The sequence below is a fragment of the Oncorhynchus gorbuscha genome, linkage group LG07 (genome assembly GCF_021184085.1).
Source record: "Oncorhynchus gorbuscha isolate QuinsamMale2020 ecotype Even-year linkage group LG07, OgorEven_v1.0, whole genome shotgun sequence".
Taxonomy (NCBI): Eukaryota; Metazoa; Chordata; class Actinopteri; order Salmoniformes; family Salmonidae; genus Oncorhynchus; species Oncorhynchus gorbuscha.
This window is the reverse complement of record NC_060179.1, coordinates 75,556,942-75,577,998: the sequence shown is the minus strand read 5'-3', so window position 1 is coordinate 75,577,998 and position 21,057 is coordinate 75,556,942. Positions and strand designations below refer to the sequence as shown.

General features: G+C 40.3%; 2 protein-coding genes across 3 annotated transcripts; one reads left to right on the top strand and one right to left on the bottom strand.

The window, feature by feature from the left end:
- The first annotated feature begins 1,265 nt into the window (after nucleotides 1–1,265).
- Nucleotides 1,266–7,252, top strand: LOC124040356 (F-box only protein 9-like). Of its 2 annotated transcripts, none has more exons than XM_046357483.1 (13): nucleotides 1,266–1,430; nucleotides 2,278–2,358; nucleotides 3,231–3,365; nucleotides 3,469–3,526; nucleotides 4,078–4,165; nucleotides 4,315–4,442; nucleotides 5,125–5,239; nucleotides 5,425–5,543; nucleotides 5,736–5,826; nucleotides 5,921–6,016; nucleotides 6,144–6,237; nucleotides 6,513–6,670; nucleotides 6,789–7,252. In XM_046357483.1, the coding sequence occupies exons 1-13, from the start codon at nucleotides 1,428–1,430 to the stop codon at nucleotides 6,895–6,897; spliced, it is 1,275 nt and encodes a 424-aa protein (XP_046213439.1). In that variant the 5' UTR covers nucleotides 1,266–1,427; the 3' UTR covers nucleotides 6,898–7,252. The 2 variants fall into 2 exon arrangements, with proteins under 2 accessions (XP_046213439.1, XP_046213438.1); XM_046357482.1 differs by having other exon boundaries at nucleotides 1,267–1,430; nucleotides 6,510–6,670.
- A 1,043-nt stretch (nucleotides 7,253–8,295) lies between these two features.
- On the bottom strand, nucleotides 8,296–20,853 carry elovl5 (ELOVL fatty acid elongase 5). Its single transcript, XM_046357484.1, has 8 exons — nucleotides 20,695–20,853; nucleotides 19,030–19,094; nucleotides 18,149–18,336; nucleotides 15,724–15,801; nucleotides 14,542–14,713; nucleotides 11,624–11,748; nucleotides 11,024–11,158; nucleotides 8,296–10,884 (listed from the first exon to the last, which is right to left on the bottom strand). Exons 2-8 carry the CDS (start codon nucleotides 19,085–19,087, stop codon nucleotides 10,753–10,755), a joined length of 888 nt encoding a protein of 295 aa, XP_046213440.1. The 5' UTR covers nucleotides 19,088–19,094; nucleotides 20,695–20,853; the 3' UTR covers nucleotides 8,296–10,752.
- Between the last annotated feature and the right edge of the window lie 204 nt (nucleotides 20,854–21,057).

The window sequence follows — 21,057 nt, the reverse complement described above, 5'->3', positions numbered from 1 at the left end:
GGTGACACTGTCAGTGATTTATTTACAATTCAAGGGACACTGAACCAGCATGGCTACCACAGCATTCTGCAGCGACACGCCATCCCATCTGGTTTGGGCTCAGTGGGATTATAATTTGTTTATCAACAGGACAACGACCCAACACACCCTCAGGTAGTGTAAGGGACGATTTGACCAAGAACGAGAGTGATGGTGTGCTGCATCAGAAGACCTGGCTTCCACAATCCACCGACCTCAACCCAATTGAGATGGTTTAGGATGAGTTGGACCGCAGAGTGAAGGAAAAGCAGCTAACAAGTGCTCAGTCCCTCAAGACTGTTAGAAAAGCATTCCAGGTGAAGCTGGTTGAGATAATGCCAAGAGTGTGCAAAGCTGTCATCAAGGCAAAGGGTAGCTACTTGGAAGAATCTAAAATATAAATATATTTTGATTGGTTTAATACTTTTTTGGTTACTTCATGATTCCATATGTGTTATTTCGTAGTTTTGATTTCGTCACTACTATTCTATTAATGTAGAAAATAGTCAAATTAAATAAAAACCCTTGAATGAGTATGTGTATCCAAACTTTTGACTTGTGCTGTATGCTGGGAGTGTGTGATTGGCTGCTTTTAGGGTGGGACAGAGGTGAGGGTACCACTTTTTTTTATGTTATGAAGTTTAATCAAACAAAACATTTGGGTACATCTTGCAGGGTAGCCTAGTGATTAGAGCATTGGACTAGTAACCGGAAGGTTGCAAGTTCAAACCCCCGAGCTGACAAAGTATAAATCTGTCGTTCTGCCCCTGAACAGGCAGTTAATCCACTGTTCCTAGGCTGTCATTGAAAATAAGAATTTGTTCTTAACTGACTTGCCTGGTTAAATAAAGGTTTAAAAAATAGCATAAAGTGGCTTCTTCATCTGCACTGAACAGGTAAAGCTAATTCCTAACCATATTGCTTTAACCAGTCCTGTTTTTCCAAGTTGTGAGAAGAGAAGATGCCAATTCAGACTATATTGAGATGTACCCTAACTTTCTCTTTCATAACAATAACACCCCCTACATGGTACAGTCGGGAATCAGGATCACTCTAGGATTGAACGATTTTAGCAAAAGATGCTAATCAAGGAAGGATGATACTTGTTTGTGTGGCCCATGTACTCGCCTACATGTATTAGCCTACAACAAGCAGAAAGGTAAAAACTTCTGTGATAAGAGTGCTGATATAGTGCATAATAGTTAGTCACGTGGTGTATTGACGTCACGCCCACACACCGTTGTAAGTGACTTTCTCGCTACACACAGTCGTCAGCACGTCGTCGAAATGGCTGCATTTCTGCGATCCCTCAAATTTCCACGTTGTGTTGTCCGTTTTTCTGACCGTGATCTGTAGACCCTTTCCTGAAAACGTTTACGGACAACAGAAGAGCTTACAGATAAGCCATAATGGTAGCTCAATGTCGTTTGTTTTTTAGGCTAATCCTTGCACACGGCTACTTGTTTGTCGAGCTAGCTAGCTAACGTTAGCTAGGAAGTATGGTCACTCACGCCTACTGCTGGTGGTTGCATGACGTGTCCCGTAGTCGTAAACATGCATGTAAAACATGTCACTTTTTAACTAGGCAAGTCCGTTAAGAACAACTTCTTATTTAAAATGACGGCCTAATACGGACGATGATGGGCCAATTGTGCGCTGCCCAATAGGACTCCCAATCACGGCCGGTTGTGATACAGCCTGGAATCTAACCAGGGTCTGTAGTGACTCCTCGAGCACTGAGATGCAGTGCATTAGACCGCTGCGCCACTCGGGAGTCCCACAATGATACGAACTAGTTAACGTTTGCTAACTAGGTAGCTACTGGTAGTTAATGTATTGATACATTAAAGATGAATAGACAAGTTAACTGTCTGAAAAGTACATTCAGGCAATGTGGCGTGCTAAACCATGCTTGCTTCCTGTTTGTCACATGTTTCGGTAACGTTAAATTAGTGCCTTGCCGGGCAGAGGCAAAAGCCAATGCAGTTCGTCTCCAGTTAGCTACGTGTTCTACTTAACGTGTGCACATCGTGCATGCTACACCTCAAAGTAAACTTTAACCGTGATCCCATCCTCCTTGAATATTTGTTGTGCTTGTCTTTCTGTCCAACCACATTACTCCCATAAACAAAGCTTGCATTTGGTTAATGACTTAAATATTTGCTGATTTATTTCAACCCTATTTGTTAGACATTTGTTTGTGATTCTCTGCCATGTTTAGGCCGAGTTATTTTAACAAAACATTTTTTTTCTGCCCAGGCTGAAAGCGTTATCAACTCTCTTGGCATTGTAGAAGATCAAGATGGAGAGAATGGAAGTACTGATGATGCAAACCTCCACGTAAGATTACTTACTTTGAATTGTTATTTATTTAGCCATTATTTAACTAGGCAAGTCAGTTAAGAACAACTTATTATTTACAATGACGAGCTACCCCGGCCAAACCCTAACCCGGATGATGTTGGGCCATTTGTGCGCTGCACTATGGGACTCCCACGGCCGGTTGTGATACAGACCGGAATTGAACCAGGTTGGGCACTGCTGAGATGCAGTGCCCTAGACTGCAGCGCCACTTTGGAACCCCACAATACAAAGTCTACACAGTTATTGTTACGTCTCAGGATTGCATGATAATGATGTCTTTAAATGTAGAAATCCATATAGACCTTTTCTTTTCTTTTTTTTCATGATAGCAGCCATGCACTCAGTTATGATTAACAGAGCTGACACAATGGAGTGTTGTAGCTCATGCTTTGTCATTTTGTGTGTGTACACATTAAAGTCTTAAAGGCACCAGGTGTATTTTTTGGGGGTTGGCTGAAGATTATGATCACTTGCCCTGAGAAATTTTACAAGCTTTTTACATGCAGAAGTACTATATTATATTGGCTGCTATTCACCTACACATAGGGGAGGAATCAGAAAGATCAGTACTGGATTTCTTTGTGTTTTGGTTGGCCTCAGTATTTAAAAAAAGCAGGTCTTAACTTGCCGGATTTCCATCAATTGTCAGTATTTTATTTAAACAATGGGGAGGAACTAGAAAGATCTGTTTTAGGCCACTGGAATGCTTTCTTGTTTTCACCTGCCCACTGTGGTAACCTCAGAGCAGGCTACATTTACTAGACTACTCACTACTTGACCCAGGCAATGAGAAAACGCTTCATGTCAGTCACTTGTACATCATTGTCCATATGTCTCCATATGTCTAGGTGGAGCTCAATGTGTTCAGGGCCCAGTGGATGTCTGAACTGAAGCCCAACTCTGCGTCCAATGGGGGGAACCGAGGACTGTCGTCGAGAGCTGCAGACTTGAAAAGAAAACAGGAACTGGCCCGGGAGGAAAAAGTCAGCCATTTAGAATAGTAGTTTTACAGTAGTTTTGCAGTTTTTGACTGCATGCTAATAGTTGTCTTCACTATCGTTACCATATTTTGTTTCTTTCTCTTAGGCCAGAGAGTTGTTCCTTAAAGCTGTTGAGGAAGAAGAGAATGGAGCTGTTTATGAAGGTATGCATGTCTGTGAGACAAGTTGGGAAAAGCAAAATAGCACTCACTTTTGAAAATTAGTATTTTGTCTCAGTATGGTTAAAATTATGGACCTTTTAAAGGGATGGTTCACCCAATTACAAAGTGACACATTGGTTTCCTTGCCCTCTAAACAGTCTATAGACAAGGTATGACAGCAATCCATGCTTTGGTTTAGTTTAGTAATGTTTTTGCATTTGTGGCAAAACTCATTCAAGTCATGGAACTGATATCGTTTTTTTGTGTGTCATGTCTAAAGGAGTCCCTTGATTGATTCTATAGGGCTTGACTACAGGTAGGGGCCTCAGTCACTCACTGGTTTCTATGTGATGTGCTAATGATCATAGTATGTATCTAAAATGGATTGTGAAGCTCAACAAAGTATTTTATTGATGATTTATAAAATGATGCGGCAAAAATACTAATATCAGTACCATGACTTGAATGGGATTCTTGTGTGACTGTAGTTGGGATTGGGAATAATATTTTTACATAAAAGCACAGCTAAACCCTTTTCCTGCCCTAATTTACAGCAATTAAGTACTATCGCAGGGCAATGCAGATTGTGCCTGACATTGAGTTCAAAATCAACTACAGTCGTACCCCTGATCCAGATGGCGGGTAAGTCTTTTTATCTTAATACTTTTGGCAATTTGTAACACTACATTGAATAACGTACACATTGAAAGTGTGCGCCATCTGAACTCCTTGTCACTCCTCTGTTCCATACAAGTCCTACCATGTGTGATACTGCATATCTGTTTCCTAAGCAATGAGAATGACATGGATGGTGAAATAGAGGATCTATTGGCCTACTTCCATCAGCAGCTCACTCTGCAAGACAACTCTCTGAAGATATGTGTTCCTGAGGTGGATATGGCTCAGATGCACATCTCAGGTAGGGAGAGCTCAGGCAATAATACAGTGCCTTGCCAAAGTATTCGGCCCCCTTGAACTTTGCGACCTTTTGCCACATTTCAGGCTTCAAACATAAAGATATAAAACTGTATTTTTTTGTGAAGAATCAACAACAAGTGGGACACAATCATGAAGTGGAACGACATTTATTGGATATTTCAAACTTAACAAATCAAAAACTGAAAAATTGGGCGTGCAAAATTAAGTTTTATATCTTTATGTTTGAAGCCTGAAATGTGGCAAAAGGTCACAGTTCAAGGGGGCTGAATACTTTCGCAAGGCACTGTATGTGCCATTTAGCAGATGACTTTATCCAAAGCAACTTAGTCATGCGTGCATACATTTTACAAATGGATGGTACTGGGAATCGAACCCACTACCCTGGCATTACAAGTGCCATGCTCTACCAACTGAGCTACAAAGACCACCACAATTCAGGTCCTAGACAGAAGACATGAATAACGTAAAAAGTCATGTTGGCAACTCCCATAATATGCTTCCACAGTGGTTTATTAAGACACACGGGTAAGTCTTCAGTGTTTCAATCCCACTGGGATCTTGGGTCAGGATGGAAACGTCTCAATAAACCGTTGTCTGGAAGCATATTAGATTGGCACTACTCTATTATTATACTGTATTTACAGTCTGGTTTCTGTCCCCAGCCCTGCCCCCAGAGGTCTTGATGTACATCTTCCGTTGGGTTGTGTCCCGTGATCTGGACCTGCGTGCCCTGGAGCAGCTCTCCTTAGTCTGTAGAGGCTTCTACATTTGTGCTAGGTCAGACCATAGACAATACAAATCCATCATATTTTCAATGAACATGGTTTGGATTCATTTTAATTCATGCCAGTGCTGTGAATGACTTTTCCTTACACTGGATCAAAACAGGCTCCTAAATGACATATTGGTTTTTTAAATGGAACAGAGATTATTATTTCCCCTCTGTGTTGATATTTCCTCAGGGACCCAGAGATTTGGCGTTCGGCCTGTCTGAGAGCGTGGGGCCGGAGCTGTACCAAACTGGTGCCCTTCAACTCCTGGAGGGAGATGTTTCTTGAGAGGCCACGTGTGCGCTTTGATGGTAAACATTTAAGGAACATTAGTTATTTATCTTTCTTCGAGAAAGAAAATCCCTTATGTGGGATTGTTTCATAGACTTGTCTATTTCCTCAATACCAATGCACAGTTGGCATGTCTAGCATAAGTTGCATAGCTAAAATTGTTTTATTTGGTAAATTCAATCTATCTGTTGTTTTCAATGTTGATTTTGAAGGTGTTTACATCAGCAAGACGGCATACATCCGTCAGGGAGAGGAGTCCCTTGATGGATTCTATAGGGCTTGGCACCAAGTGGAGTACTACAGGTAGGGCCCTCAGTCAGTCACTAGTTTCCTTGTTGTGATATGCTAATGATCTATCATGCAGTCAGATAAGACTAGGTGTACTGTTTGTCCCCAGATATCTGCGTTTCTTCCCTGATGGCCAAGTCATGATGCTGACCACACCTGAGGACCCACTGGTCACTGTTCCCCGTCTACGTAGCAGGAACACCAGGTCTTTAGAACACAACATACACTCCAGGCTTGGACGACAGTGTAACATTTCAGGGCAATAATAGTTTGTTTTTTGTCAAAACGATTTGATTTGTAACATTAATGGCTTTAATTTTCCCTTTACACAGGGTGGAGTCCATTATGTGTGGTCATTATCGTCTGTCGCAGGACACAGACAATCAAACCAAAGTCTTTGTTGTTGTCTCCAAGAGAAAAGAAGAGGTGATAACAGCATTGGACAGGGATAACTTGATGTGGAAAGTTATTAGCATATTTTCCATTCCTGTTATAACTTAAACCCAACAAGATAGGCAGTTTCCTCACACATTAACTGGGTCAACTGGTGCAGTGCAGGACACATAATACAAGGAGAAAATTACAAATGACCAAATTGTTAACACTTCAGACTTCTTAGACCCGTGTCATCGTCCACAGATGATTGAAAAGTGATTTGGCTGTCCAGTTCTGACTCCCTGTGTGTGTTCTCTTGACAGAAGGTGGCAGAGTACCAGAGAATCTCTCGGTTCTGCCGGCGGAACCCAGCGGCGCCCGAGACAGAACACAGCTTTCATGTGGGACTGCAGTTGTCCTCCGGGGGGCGCCAGAGCTTCAACAAGCTGAATTGGATCCACCATTCCTGCCACATCACCTACAGGTAATACACTGGTTATCCAGGGTTTTGATTTTGACAGCATTCAGTCTATGAATGTCATTGCAAAAGAGAAATTATTGGGGACATAAAATGTTATGTTAATGTAGACTTTTTCCTGCAGATCCACCGGCGAGACAGTTGTCACTGCCTTCGACTTGGACCAGATGTACGCATCCTTTTACTTTGCACGCGTGAAGAGCTACACAGCATTTTCTGAACGCCCATTGTAGGGCAGCCGAGACAGAGTTTACACATCACCTAGACTAAATGCATAACTCTCTTCCTGTTGGTTTGTGGCTGAAATGTTTTTTAATGAGTGTATGTATACAAATCAACTGCATCTGCTTCTAATCTTATGGTGTGAGTGGGTCTCACAGCCATTATGTTTTTGGCTGTCACAGAAAACAAAAATCATTCCTTCTTTTAAAGACTGGATCGATGTCCAGAATGATGACATAAAATGGCATTAGTAGGATGTTTTTCACCTGTTCCCAAAAATTAACGTTTTCACACTTTTGTTAATTCTGTAGTAAGCTATTTTCTCCCATCTGGGAGATCAACTGGAATAAACACATGTGGGAACTACGTAGTTTTTCTTGTCAGATTTCGGATGAGAGGGGAGTAGTGTACAAAGCATTGCATTTGACTGGTCAAAGCATCTGGGCTAATATATTACACTAAATTTAAGTTTTGAATTAAATTACATTTTTCGGTGGCTGTAGCTGCCTGGTGCAGTGAAAACATGTGGCCTACTTTGGTACATTAGTTCACTAGCTTTTACAATCCAGGAAATGGAATCCGTGCAGCAAACTGAAATGTAAACCTTGCTGTCATCTGTGACTATAAAGCATGCACACACACCAACAACCAAAACACAACTCTGATAGAGTTCTTACACAACCCCAATCATAATACAACACTGCCCCATACCCAACACAAGAAAAAAATCCCAGGCACACATAATCCACCTATTACATATTCTAGGAACCCAGGGCTGAAAAGATGAAACGGATTAGAAAAATATTTGATCTACATTCAATTTGTATCGGATTACAAAATATGATGATTGAAAGCTTGCTGCGTTGCATCACTACCTTATCGTATTAAAGGTTCTATTTAGCAAAATTTATCTAAATGAAATTGAATGCAAAAATGCTATTTAAAATTAGCTTTCCTCTCATAATGGTGAAATCTGATCTTTCACATGACCTTTGATAGTTGTCTAGGTGTCATGTTAGGGTGTGTCCTCATAAGCACTGTCATACTGTCATGTTTTCATGCTCTTCAATGTCATGATTATAACCTATGGATCAAAGTCTGGATTGAAAACAGAGTATTCCCCATGTGATACTTTTGTTCACCAACCAGGGAAAATGAACATACAACAGAGGAAGAAATCATCAGAGAGATTGGTGAAATAACAATCCCCACAAGCTTGAAATGATTACTTATGGGGTGCATAACTGAACACACACTTTACAATTATATCTATAATATAAATAAGCTTACTGTAAAATAGCTGGCTTAATAATAAGAAGCGAGAGATATTGTAGCTAGGGAATATCCGGTTAAGTGATAATTGCAATGTGCCCTGAGGGTGATGATGCTAATGAGGAAGCAGTAATGGCTGTGGCTTGATCAGAGTGCTCCATCTAGATTCTAGAATGATGCCTGAAATACACCATGGGAGATCTAGATGAAGCATGAATGCTTTTATTAATTCCAATCTCAGTGACATTACAAATGCAACAGCTTCGAGGCTGGCTTCACTTGCATTGTTAGAAAGCGGAGTACATTTCTACAGATTACTGTGGATACAAATCTGATTTTGCAGTCTATTCACAGATTGTGAGGACATAATAATGTGGTGTCCTGCTGTTTCTCTCTCAAAACGGCATTCATCTGACCACATTTCAACAGTTGATGACATCATTCATCTGACCACATTTCAACAGTTGCTTACATCATTCATCTGACCACATTTCAACAGTTGATGGCATCATTCATCTGACCACATTTCAAAGGACACCCAGAACTACATCATTCATCTGACCACATTTCAACAGTTGATTACATCATTCATCTGACCACATTTCAACAGTTGATGACATCATTCATCTGACCACATTTCAACAGTTGATTACATCATTCATCTGACCACATTTCAACAGTTGATGACATCATTCATCTGACCACATTTCAACAGTTGATGACATCATTCATCTGACCACATTTCAAAGGACACCCAGAACTACATCATTCATCCAGCCACATTTCAAAAGTTGATTACATCATTCATCCAGCCACATTTACAACAGTTTATTACACCATTCATCTCACCATATTTCAACAGTAGATTACATCCTTCAGCTGATTTAGGTTGCGTTTAAACAGGCAACCCAATTCTGATATGTTTGTTCACTAATTGGTCTTTTTACCAATCATATCAGATCTTTTCACATCAGATCTACTTCTGAGCTGATCTGATTGGTCAAAAGACCAATTAGTGAAGAACAAAAATCTGCATTGGACTGTATGTGTAAACCCAGCCATAGATAAGCGCTTTAAATGGCTTTCAAAGGAGACACATTTCTACAACAGAAGTTGGCGATTTGGCCCCTGTATTTCATAATTAAGGCATACATGGACTATAATACAATTCCATAACGAAGGGAACAAGTTAAACATATAGGTAGCAACATCTATTAAGGCAACGCTTTGGAGAAAACACAATAGTCACATCATGGCTTGATGTAACTTTTATCCTGATTCAATCTAATGAGGGAAACACTAGTGTAAGAGGGAGGAATGGGTTTAAAACACAGCACATATATGTAAACTATATTAAATATGATACAGAGTTTTAAGTTTGGTTTATAATTGTATTAATTGTTTTCTGCATTCCATGGAGATGAGGTTGACATTCTCAGCACATATAACAGTAAAATGGTGACTTTGGGTTCAGAGAGATAATGAGAATATATGTCATAGAATAATAAGACATTTAGCAGACGCTGTTATACAAAGTGATTTACAGTCATGTATGCATACATTAATATCATATGGGGCTGAATTCTGAGGGTTGAGTAGACACATTTAACTATTTCAACACACTTCATCTATTTTTAACACAATCCATGACACTATCAGTGTGATTTTAGCTCTTTGTTGTATAATGTGTTGCAATAAAGTAGGAAATAAATATTCCAACTGGGAAAAGATTAGATAGAAACTAAATTGCTACTGTAGAGGAATAGTCACGGACACCCAGAACTAAAATTGCACAATTGCGTCAGATGCTCGATTTATGTTACCTGCATCTGTCCACAAGAGATTAGGGCTCTCATAAAATGTCCTTGTATGTAAACTATTGCTACAACAACAGCATTATCTAAAGCAAGAACTAAAATAAAACTGAATTTATAGTATTTCTTGTTCACATAAAATATCGTTCTGATCAGTGCCATTTGACGGACAAATGCTTTTCAAACCTGTTTGACTGATACAGACAATAGACAAATCTATTATTGCAACTGGTTTTAAACTAAACTTTACAATGCAAGCAATGAAGGTGAACCTCTCTAAAGTTACTCAGTGGACACATTTGACTCCGACAGCCTTGTCTCTATGCAAGGGAAACCCCAAAATAGATGTCCTGATTTGTCCAATTAGGACACAATCTAGCATGTAGACAAGTGCATATGTTGTGAATTAAAACATGGAAAAACATTGTTATTTCTGTATGGGTCAAGGTTGCTTAATAAAGCGATGTCCCACCAGACATTGTTGAAAATCTTGTGCAGCATTAAAAGGAAGTGGGTATCTGGGGCTGTTCTGTACTGTGCTTCCTCTGCTATCCTTGTTACTTAACTGTAAATAACTTAGATTCAATATGAATAGTAACAGACAGCGGTGTGCAAAACGTTAGGAATCCCTTTCAGATTAACATGGCTTTTCTTATATTGTGAATAAACTAGCTATGCTCTTCTAATGTATTTTTTCATAAGAAATCCTACATCGCTCCTAGCAATATTACATACATAGTAGATATGCACAAAAGTTAGGATTGAGAGGTTATTCAAGCTTCAGTCCGCCCGCACTTTCCTGTGTGTAATGGTTTCCGTGGGTGTCACCCCATTCGCATGGCCATTCAGCGAATCAACAGAGCCATTCTGGTGATACGCCTTCTTTTGTGAAACACGGTGTTTCTTGTAAGTCTAAAAAACAGAGGGAAGAAGTCACTACTGTAGACAATGCACGGTTTTATTTAACCCCGTCACCACCAGTGTAAAATACTTAACACCATAATGAATTGAAATACTGTCTAATTAATGCAAGAGTTTTATATTTGCTCACCTGAATGTAGAAGTTTGAGAAAAGGGCAATAAGCGAGGCCATATAGAATATTTGGAAAAACAGCCAGCTTCTGGGGAAACCACATGGCCAAATGACTGCACAGATGGTCTGGGACATGGTCAAAAAGAATTGAATCTACAGAGGAATGAGACAAAAATGTCATTAATTGTTTGTAAACTAAGTGAACATCAATGCACACGTGCACGCACACACAGTATGCATAAATAAATACCATTGATCCATGGCCTACAGAATACTTTAAATGGATGGGGGAAATATTGCACTTTCAATCTATACCAATGGTTCATGTTTTTGTTTCATCTCATTGGGCCTTTGTCACATTCACTAAAACCCTGAGATTGGCTGAGCTATACACTGGATGACACAGGAGGTTGGTGGCACCTTAATTGGGGAGAACAGGCTTGTGGGAATGACCAGAGTGGAATGGTATCAAATACAGGGTTACCAGGTGTTTGCCATTCCATTTGCTCCGTTCCGGACATTATGAGCCATTCTCCCCTCGGCAGCCTCCACTATGGTGAATAACTATGGATGTGAAATGACATCTCTGAGGTTTGAAACAGGGACATGCAGGCTCACCAGCTGGCCTTGTGTGATATATCTCTTCCACCATAGATAGGGCCGTATGGCCGGGACAGCAGAGAGCCCATAGTAAGAGTACATCAGGACATGGATGAAGCTGTTGAGGGAGGCACCAAAGTAGGCTGAGGAAGAGACAGGAGAGAGGGGGTGGATGAATCATCTAGAGTACCGTAGCAGGGTCAGAGACATCAGTGAAATACAAAATTACAATTCTTGCTGTTTTATAATAGTAAGAAATAGCCACGTCAATGGCATACAGTGGAAAGCAGCTGAGGTGTTCATTCTCAGAGAGTCCACTGTAAAACACAGCGAGCTGTAAGACATAGGTCAGTGTCCTGTTCTAGGACACAGTGTGCCACACTGTCAGTGTAAAGCAATTAGGAGGTGAGTGTATGGTATATCACCGAAAAAATGCATGCTGTGCAGTCCTGAAATAGCAGTAGGTTCAATTCACACTTCATTTCTTTACCATTTAACAACGGATCAAATTGATTTGAAAGTATCTCAGTCACAGAATCAATTCAAGACAAACATGTCATCTATAACACCTGTATAGCTACTTAAAAAGATAACATACAGTACACTCTTCGGGGGGGAAAAAAGGTGCTTTCTAGAACCTAAAAGGGTTATTTGGCTGTCCCCATAGGATAATCATTTGAAGAGCCCTTATTGGTTCCAGGTAAAAACCCTTTTGGGTTGCATGAAAAACTTGTCCAGAGGGTTCTGTGGCTCAGTACCGGTACCACCTGTATATAGCCTCGTTATTGTTATGTCATTTTCTTGTGTTACTTCTTGATTTGATTAGATTTTTTTTGTAAACTTTAGTTTATTTAGTAAATAAAAGTATATTTATTCAACTGCATTGTTGGTTAAGGGCTTGTAAGTAAGCATTTCACAGTAAGGTGAAATGCCTGTTGTATTCGGCGCAGCCCCCTCCTGTACTCCCTGTTCACCCATGACCGTGTGGCCATGCAAGCCTCCAAATCAATCATCAAGTTTGCAGATGACACTATAGCGGTAGTCCTTATTACCAACCACGACGAGACAGCCTACAGGCAGGAGGTGAGGGCCCTCGGGGTGTGGTGTCAGGAATATAACCTCTCATGCAACGTCAACAAAACAAAGGAGGGCCTCCGGGGTGGCGCAGTGGTCTAGGGCACTGCGTTGCAGCGCCAGCTGTGCCACCAGAGACTCTGGGCTCGCGCCCAGGCTCTGTCGCGGCCGGGCCTAGACCGGTAGGTCCATGGGGCGACGCACAATTGGCCTCGCGTTGGGTTTGGACAGTAGGGATATCCTTGTCTCATTAAGCACCAGCAACTCCTGTGGTGGGCCTGGTGTCAATGAGGAGATGATCGTGGACTTCAGGAAACAGTGTCTCTTTGCTTGACATCGTGGGAAAGTCAAAAGAAATCAGCCAAGACCTCAGGAAATATGATGGCTGCGTGGTCCCATGGTGTTTATACTCGCGTACTATTGTTTGTCCCAAGGATGAACCAGACTTGTGGAGGTCTACAATTTTTTCTGAGGTCTTGGCTGATTTCGTTTGACTTTCCCACGATGTCAAGCAAAGAGACACTGTTTCCTGAAGTCCACGATCATCTCCTTTGTTTAATTACTTAAAAATCATACAATGTGATTTTCTGGATTTTTGTTTTAGATTCCGTCTCTCACAGTTGAAGTGTACCTATGATAAAAATTACAGACCTCTACATGCTTTGTAAGTAGGAAAACCTGCAAAATCGGCAGTGTATCAAATACTTGTTCTCCCCACTGTAGATACTTTGTACCTGTTTCCTCCAGCATCTTCACAAGGTCCTTTGCTGTTGTTCTGGGATTGATTTGCACTTTTCGCACAAAAGTACCTTCATCTCTAGGAGACAGAACGTGCCTCCTTCCTGAGCGGTATGACGGCTGCGTGGTCCCATGGTGTTTATACTCGCGTACTATTGTTTGTCCCAAGGATGAACCAGACTTGTGGAAGGCCTACAATTTTTTCTGAGGTCTTGGCTGATTTCTTTTGACTTTCCCACGATGTCAAGCAAAGAGGCACTGAGTTTGAAGGTAGGCCTTGAAATACATCCACAGGTACACCTCCAATTGACTCAAATTACGTCAATTAGCTTATCAGAAGCTTCTAAGGCCATGACATCATTTTCTGTAATTTTCCAAGCTGTTTAAAGGCACAGTCAACTTAGTGTATGTAAACTTCTGACCCACTGGAATTGTGATAGATTATTTCACTTATAAATCTCTGTGTCTGCAAACAATTGTCTGAAAAATGACTTGTGTCATGCACAAAGTAGATGTCTTAACCGACTTGCCAAAACTGTAGTTTGTTAACAAGGAATTTGTGGAGTGGTTGAAAAAATGAGTTTTAATGACTCCCACCTAAGTGTACTTCTGACTTCAACTGTATATACTATATTCTATACCATCTACTGCATCTTGCCTATGCCACACGGCCATTGCTCATCCATATATTTATATGTACATATTCTTATTCATCCCTTTACATTTGTGTGTATAAGGTAGTCCTTGTAAATTTGTTAGATTACTTGTTAGATATTACTGCACTGCCGCAACTAGAAGCACAAGCATTTCGCTACACTCGCATTAACATCTGCTAACCAGGGTAGCCTAGTGGTTAGAGCGTTGGACTAGTAACCGGAAGGTTGCAAGTTCAAATCCCCGAGCTGACAACGTACAAATCTGTCGTTCTGCCCCTGAACAGGCAGTTAACCCACTGTTCCTAGGCCGTCATTGAAAATAAGAATTTGTTCTTAACTGACTTGCCTAGTAAAATAAAGGTAAAAAAAAAACATGTGTATGTAACCAATGAAATTTGATTTGATTTGAAAACACTCAGTGACCACAGTGTTGAGGATAGAAAGGGAATTTTGAGTTAAAACACTCACAGTGACCACAGGGCACCCAGTTCATGACGAACCACCAGATGTTGAGCATGCTAGCGTGGTGGTAGATGTGCAGAAACGTGATCTGGTGGTTGTTCTTCCGTAGGATGAAGAAGAAGGTGTCCATAAACTCTATGACCTTGGAGAAGTAGTACCACCACAGCACATTTATGATCTGAGACGAGAGAAAAAAATATAAGAAGAAGAGTCAAGCTTTCAAGCAATACAATGTATTTTCTAGTAGTTCCCTTTCCTGCAAGGACATACTCAATGTTCCCCCTGAGAGGCATACATCGACAGATTTGTATTTTACCTAATGAGGACTGGCCAGTGCAAATAATTTGACCAAAAAGGTTACATGTTTTGAGAGACAAAGATGATCATCTGCACATACAGGCATATGAAATATATATTAAGGACAAAGATGATCATCTGCACATACAGGCCTATGAAATATCTATTAAGGACAAAGATGATCATCTGCACATACAGGCCTATGAAATATATATTAAGGACAAAGATGATCATCTGCACATACAGGCCTATGAAATATCTATTAAGGACAAAGATGATCATCTGCACATACAGGCCTATGAAATATCTATTAAGGACAAAGATGATCATCTGCACATACAGGCCTATGAAATATCTATTAAGGACAAAGATAATAATCTGCACACACAGGCCTATGAAATATCTATTAAGGATAAAGTGAAAAATAAGTTAATTCACTTCTGTAACAGCAGGGACTCTTATACATGTTTTAATCAGCGCAGAACTGCAATCCAATCGCACATTTCAGTGAGAACAAGTTTCCTCTCAGTGTTCAATGTTCCCAAGGGACATTACAGAGAGTAACTACTGATGACACAGCAGTACAGATTAAATAGACTGGCTGTCTGACTCTGTGGCTTATCTGTTAGGATTTGCAGGTACTGTCTGACATAAATTGTACCAATAGAATTGGTAGCCACCATGACAAAAATAGCTGGAGAGAACAAAGTATATATTGATCTGTAAATATCATAAAGGGAATGAGTGACAGGGTGAAGTCCAGCTGGTGTCTGGTGACGATGCATTTGTTACCCCATATACAGTCCATATTTTGAACCTAACACAGATTGTTTTATATAAAATTCTATATAAGTGAACAGAGGGGTGACATATTGAGTAAGACCGTCTTACCTTGGTATCTGTTTCTCCCGCACTGTGTGTGTCTTGGCAGTAGAAGTTATAACCCCCTTGCCACACAGCAGACACCATCTGGAGACAGACCGCAAGGTGATGTAGAAACACAGACTGCCATGTCTTTGACATCTTCAAACAACTTGAATCACCCAAATACTGCACTACCTTTGTAATATCAAATGTATATCATTATTGTACTGCAAGTGTCACAAGATCCACATTTTAAATCACCTGCAACATCAATTTGCTTTCTCCCACCCAAAAGCTGATTGTAAAACTGTTTACATTGGCATTTAGGATGCTAGCTTCACATACTTGCTGCAGGAGTGGAAGTAGTGGACAATATTATATCCCAGAGTCTGTCCTCTCCATTTAGTCTCCTTAACCAGCGATAAGATCATTATTATTTTTGTTGCCACTGCAACATTGGGTCCCTGTATTTGTTTGTTATTGAGCAGGCCAGTGATGTCACCGTTTTAAATAGAGCCCTTGTTCACACGTTTCATCTAATTTGGGATAGCTATGGAAATAGCTCTGCCATTATCCACCACTGCCTTGAATAACTGACAAAAACAACGAGTTAAATGTAAAGCATCTAAAGACATAACAAGATTCAGGTTCAGCTTCAAGTGTTTTGTGCTCAATATGACATCAAACTCAGAGCAGAACCCATGGTCAGAATTGCCCCCCTGGTTATGTTCTACTGAAGAAAACATGATTCTGAGGAATATTAAGCTTTCCCACATGATTTTAGTGCATTTCGCTCGAGACAGGACCCATTCCAGAACAGGATGGTAAAAAACCAGTGCAAAGCAGGGATCTAATTACGTTGATGACTTCGAGACATACAGTGTCATTATCCGATGATTGTGGCACCAGGAGAGTGACTGCCCTGCATGTGCCCATGGGGATGAAAGCAGAACAAGGACAGGCCTGGGATTGGCAGATGTTGTGTGCCACTAAACTGGGTAATCCCGAAACATGCAGAGGACTCATTGAAAAACAACCCAAAAGTCTCTTACAGAGAGAGTGTCTAATCATTCAGCAATACTACTGTCATTGTCATGCCTTTGGTTGTTTTAAATGTGCTGCTGCATTGACATTTTTACTGTGTTTTAACAGCACGATTATTAACAACAATATGCTGCAGGCTAGGCTATGTCCCTTAAGTTATAATACACTATTTATTACTAATACACTACTACTAAATCGTCTTTATTCATATTATGTAACTCAAAACAAAGTGTCACAAGATCCAAATGTCCATATAGATTTGGGCGGAACAGGGCTGATTCGTGATATTAGTGAAGATGCAGTTTCCTGCAGAAAAAAACCTGTTTTAATTAGCTTAAGATCCAGCGCATTCCAATCGATATTGCCTATCTAAAAGGCAGAATGAGCTCAGGATCTGTTTCTAAACCTAAAGCCTTTATTGTGGCCAGCTTGCATCCCACAGTAACTTAAGGAACCTACAAACCCCAGGCCTATGCCCTTGGTTATTTTGTTCTTCCGTATGGCTATTTAAAACACATGTCACACCAATGACATTTTTAAAATGCAATTTATATACAATTTATATACGTGCCGTGTGGGATAACAGCAAGCAACTGCTTTGTACTTGAATTGGAATCGTGTGGCATTGATTTATGAGGACTAAAAGTTCTCCCTAAAGCAAGGGTAGAGTCAGAACGGGCGAGTTTAATGATTTACACAGCATGGGCACAGCCAATCTTTTGAGGGGTTATGCAATGCAGACCGAATTGAGCCCATTTGGCCAGGGTGGTGAGAACAGAAAAGACTTTAGACTTACAGGTGCGTGGAGAAGACTTTGTCCCTCGGGATCCGCATAACTAGCTCATGACATTTAGATAATGTCATATTACACTATATGTATATATATATTACACTATGTTGACATATTTACTACCACAACTGATTACACTACAGAAAGCATTGGCAGCTCACACTCTCTCTCCAGTCTCATTACGCTATACAATAATTAGGGATAATGCTATCAACTACTAGCCTAGATATCCACTGAGGATACAGACAGTTCATCAGTATATACTGTCAACAGTTTCAGAATTACACGTTGCAACTTCAAACATTCTAATAATAGTAGCAGGTTTTCAGAAAACAATTGAGGGTTGTGTTGAGGTTGGGTGAGAGATTTGTTTGTTTTAACAACGATCCTGTCAGAGACCAGCTGTGCCCCACTCACTCCCCCACAGCACTGTGTCCCGGGGTGGCATCAGTGCAAGACGCCATTTGTGTCTAATCCGAATCAAAGATCAGTTTCCCTCATCCTCACAGAGTCCTTTAGCCACTTCTACCAGTCACCCGATCCTCTCACTTCCCCTCATCTGCCAGCAGTGTTGCACTGCAATGATACCAACACCACCTTCAGGTGCAGCCTGCCTACCTCATAGAACATATAGAATGATAATAGAGTGAGGGCCAGATTGTAGAGCACCAGGAGGCCCTGGCAAGACACCGGCTGTCTGTGTCTCATGTACTTGGGCCCCAGCCATACGATCAGCAAGTACACGAGTGTTAGTGCAAAGGTTGGAGGGTAGTTGTCTAGCAGCAGCCATCCCTGTACCCGTTCATCTGAAATACATAGACAGACAACAGCCTGGTATTACAACATACAGTAGAATGTTCCCTTTTTTTCTGAACCTTATTCCCATATTTACTGTATCCCCTGAACCAGTGCGATAGCACTGAGCGTAGAGAGGGGCACATAGGTAGGATCTTAATTTGACCTACGTTGTTCACAGCAAAATAATCCTGCATTAACAGGATTTCAAGATTTAGTATATAATGTTGCTTGATCGGTGGTTAGGCTATTAGCCGGCCATAAGTAGGCTACATGAAAAGTACAATAGTGTTTATATAACCGTGTGTTAGTGTGGGTTTTCAGTGAAATTCTGTAAATCACAAAGCTCATCTGCAACAGACAAGTGATCAAATTAAGATCCTACATCTGTAGCTACACTGCAGGGCAGGCATATTGCTTGGAGAGGGCAAGAGAACACAACACAGTTTGAGTGAGAATTGGCAGTGACTACCGAAGCATGTTTGTTTAACTCCTGGAAAGGTTATGCTAGAATCATGGAGATGCAAAAAGACCTGGTGCATTCCACTGGAGGACCATGTATTAACACATAAGGCAAACATTTTGTGAGGAAATATATGGTGATAAATCATTCTATATCAATAGTCCATAACTAAGCATTTATTCATATGATAATTATTATACTGTAATTTAATCTACAGTAATGCAACAGTAATAACACTTACCTCTGGGACCCATCCATGAGTCTATGTACGTGTTTAGTTTATGATTAAAAGCCTCCATTTCTAACCTGAATAGACAGATGAGAGAGTACATACAGTCACACATTGCAGCTTATCACCAGAGCCATAGTTACATTACACACTCTGATAGACTGAAATGTATGGTAAACTACTAACACTTAGGTAAGGGGTCATCAACTAGATTCAGCCGGGGGACGATTTGTTCTTGAGCGGATGGACAGGGGGTCAGAAAACATAATTGCAAATAATTTGTCAATAGCATATTGACCGCAAGGAGCCCTAACGGATATAATATTTCCAAAATTAAAATCACTTGGAGCTGATTTGCTGGTGTTTTTACAGTCTTTTATGTCCAACAATAAAATAATTTATATATTATTACAAGTCATCACTCACAATATCTATATCTTTTCTTTGCTCAGAAACTTGGGAGGCTAAATAAAATCACCTGCGGCCCAAAATCGGCCTGCTGGGGAACCCTGATTTAGATATTTTAAAAAATACCATATTCAAGCAGCACTGTTGTTGAATGACGGCGCAAATCAGCTTAACTGTGTTGACAAAATATGTACGTCTGTTTAATTCCATAAAGCAGCTGAAGGGAAATCAAAGCTTGGTTCATTGTAGCAGAGGTACAATCATTGTCACGATGACTTCACAATAAAACAACTTTCGGACTGAAGGAACATGCAAGGATGCCGGTCTTGTTACAGCTTAGGCAGGCTATAAAGTTCATTCAGAAGGTTAAGGCTTGAGCTATAATCCTGACTATTGGCCCAATGCAATAGTTCATTCCAGTTAATTATGAATGTAATCAAATTTCTAATTCCAAATTTTCCTTATGGAAAAGCATTGAAGAGAATTTGAATTAGAATTTCAGTGTACTTCCTGAATTGAAATTGAATTGACCCCAACTCTGTTAAGAACGCTGATATGTTTTTATTATTCAGATATTTCTTTTATAATTATTAAGTAGATGAAGTATCTGCTCAGCAGTCCCAAACGCACAGAAATACAAACATAAACATTTACATTATTCTATTGACCCAGATCATTTCTGGGTCAATAGAGGTCCATTACTTCTCTTTATTGTGAGTGATGACTTGTAGTTATAACTGACTTGTCTCAAAATAGTGTCATTTGATCAGATCTAACCAGCACATACACATGTCGTTAAAGTTTTCTAATAAAAACAATGCAAAAAAAAGAGAGAGAGCATCATAGCCAAATAGCGCTACAATTTATTATATATAGCAGGAAAGTTAGATAGCTCATGGCTGCTGTGCTGGATCAGGATGCAGGCTACGACACTAGGCTACTGTCCAAGTTTAGTCTTGTAGACAAATCCTATATTATAATTACGTCTTTAGCGAAAAGTAAAATGTCTAAATCATTAGCCCAACTCTTATCGCACACACATTGCAAACAACAATCGCAATCGTTCGCGTCACAGAGGTCACCGATTCAGGATCAATTGTTTTACATAGCCTACATACATGATCTAGCTAGCGAGACATGAACTCGTATGAAATCGCTGCTAAAAGTATTAAGTATATAAATTATGTATGCTAAATACTGTTATAGCATTTCCACAAAAAAAACTAAGACTATCTTATTTCCAACCACATTCTAGCTCATAAAACGTACCTCTGGAGGATGCGTAATCTTGCCTGCCCAGGTCCCAAAGCACAAACGTGCAGCTTCGTCGGTCAGTGGAAACAGCGGGAGAAACACATAAACTCTGTCTATATGGCAAATTGTCCTGAGCGTCATAAGTGACGAGATCTAGCTATTAGGCTATCATCTTCAGATGGTAGATAATTGGCTATCAGCCACCCGAATGGCCTACCTCATTGGCAGTGATCATCATCCAGAATGTGATTTGACCGTTTGCTGTTGTTGGCGTCCCACTTAAAATAGGTTTCCATTCAATTGGCGACAGATTTTCATGTGAATATTTTACAACTGGCATAAACAAAATATGGGCATTTTCCTACCAATTGTTTTTCC

Bases quoted from the DNA above. Each gene is read 5' to 3' on its own strand.
- elovl5 (XM_046357484.1), bottom strand. From the start codon at position 19,087: ATGGAGGCTTTTAATCATAAACTAAACACGTACATAGACTCATGGATG. The intron at 18,337-19,029 runs GTAAGTGTTATT...TATGTATTTCAG, and splicing joins CTCATGGATGGGTCCCAGAG to ATGAACGGGTACAGGGATGG. The intron at 15,802-18,148 runs GTAGGCAGGCTG...GTCTGTCTCCAG, and splicing joins CATTCTATATGTTCTATGAG to ATGGTGTCTGCTGTGTGGCA.
- LOC124040356 (XM_046357482.1), top strand. The intron at 5,544-5,735 runs GTAAACATTTAA...TTGATTTTGAAG, and splicing joins GCCACGTGTGCGCTTTGATG to GTGTTTACATCAGCAAGACG. The intron at 6,238-6,509 runs GTGATAACAGCA...TTCTCTTGACAG, and splicing joins TCTCCAAGAGAAAAGAAGAG to AAGGTGGCAGAGTACCAGAG.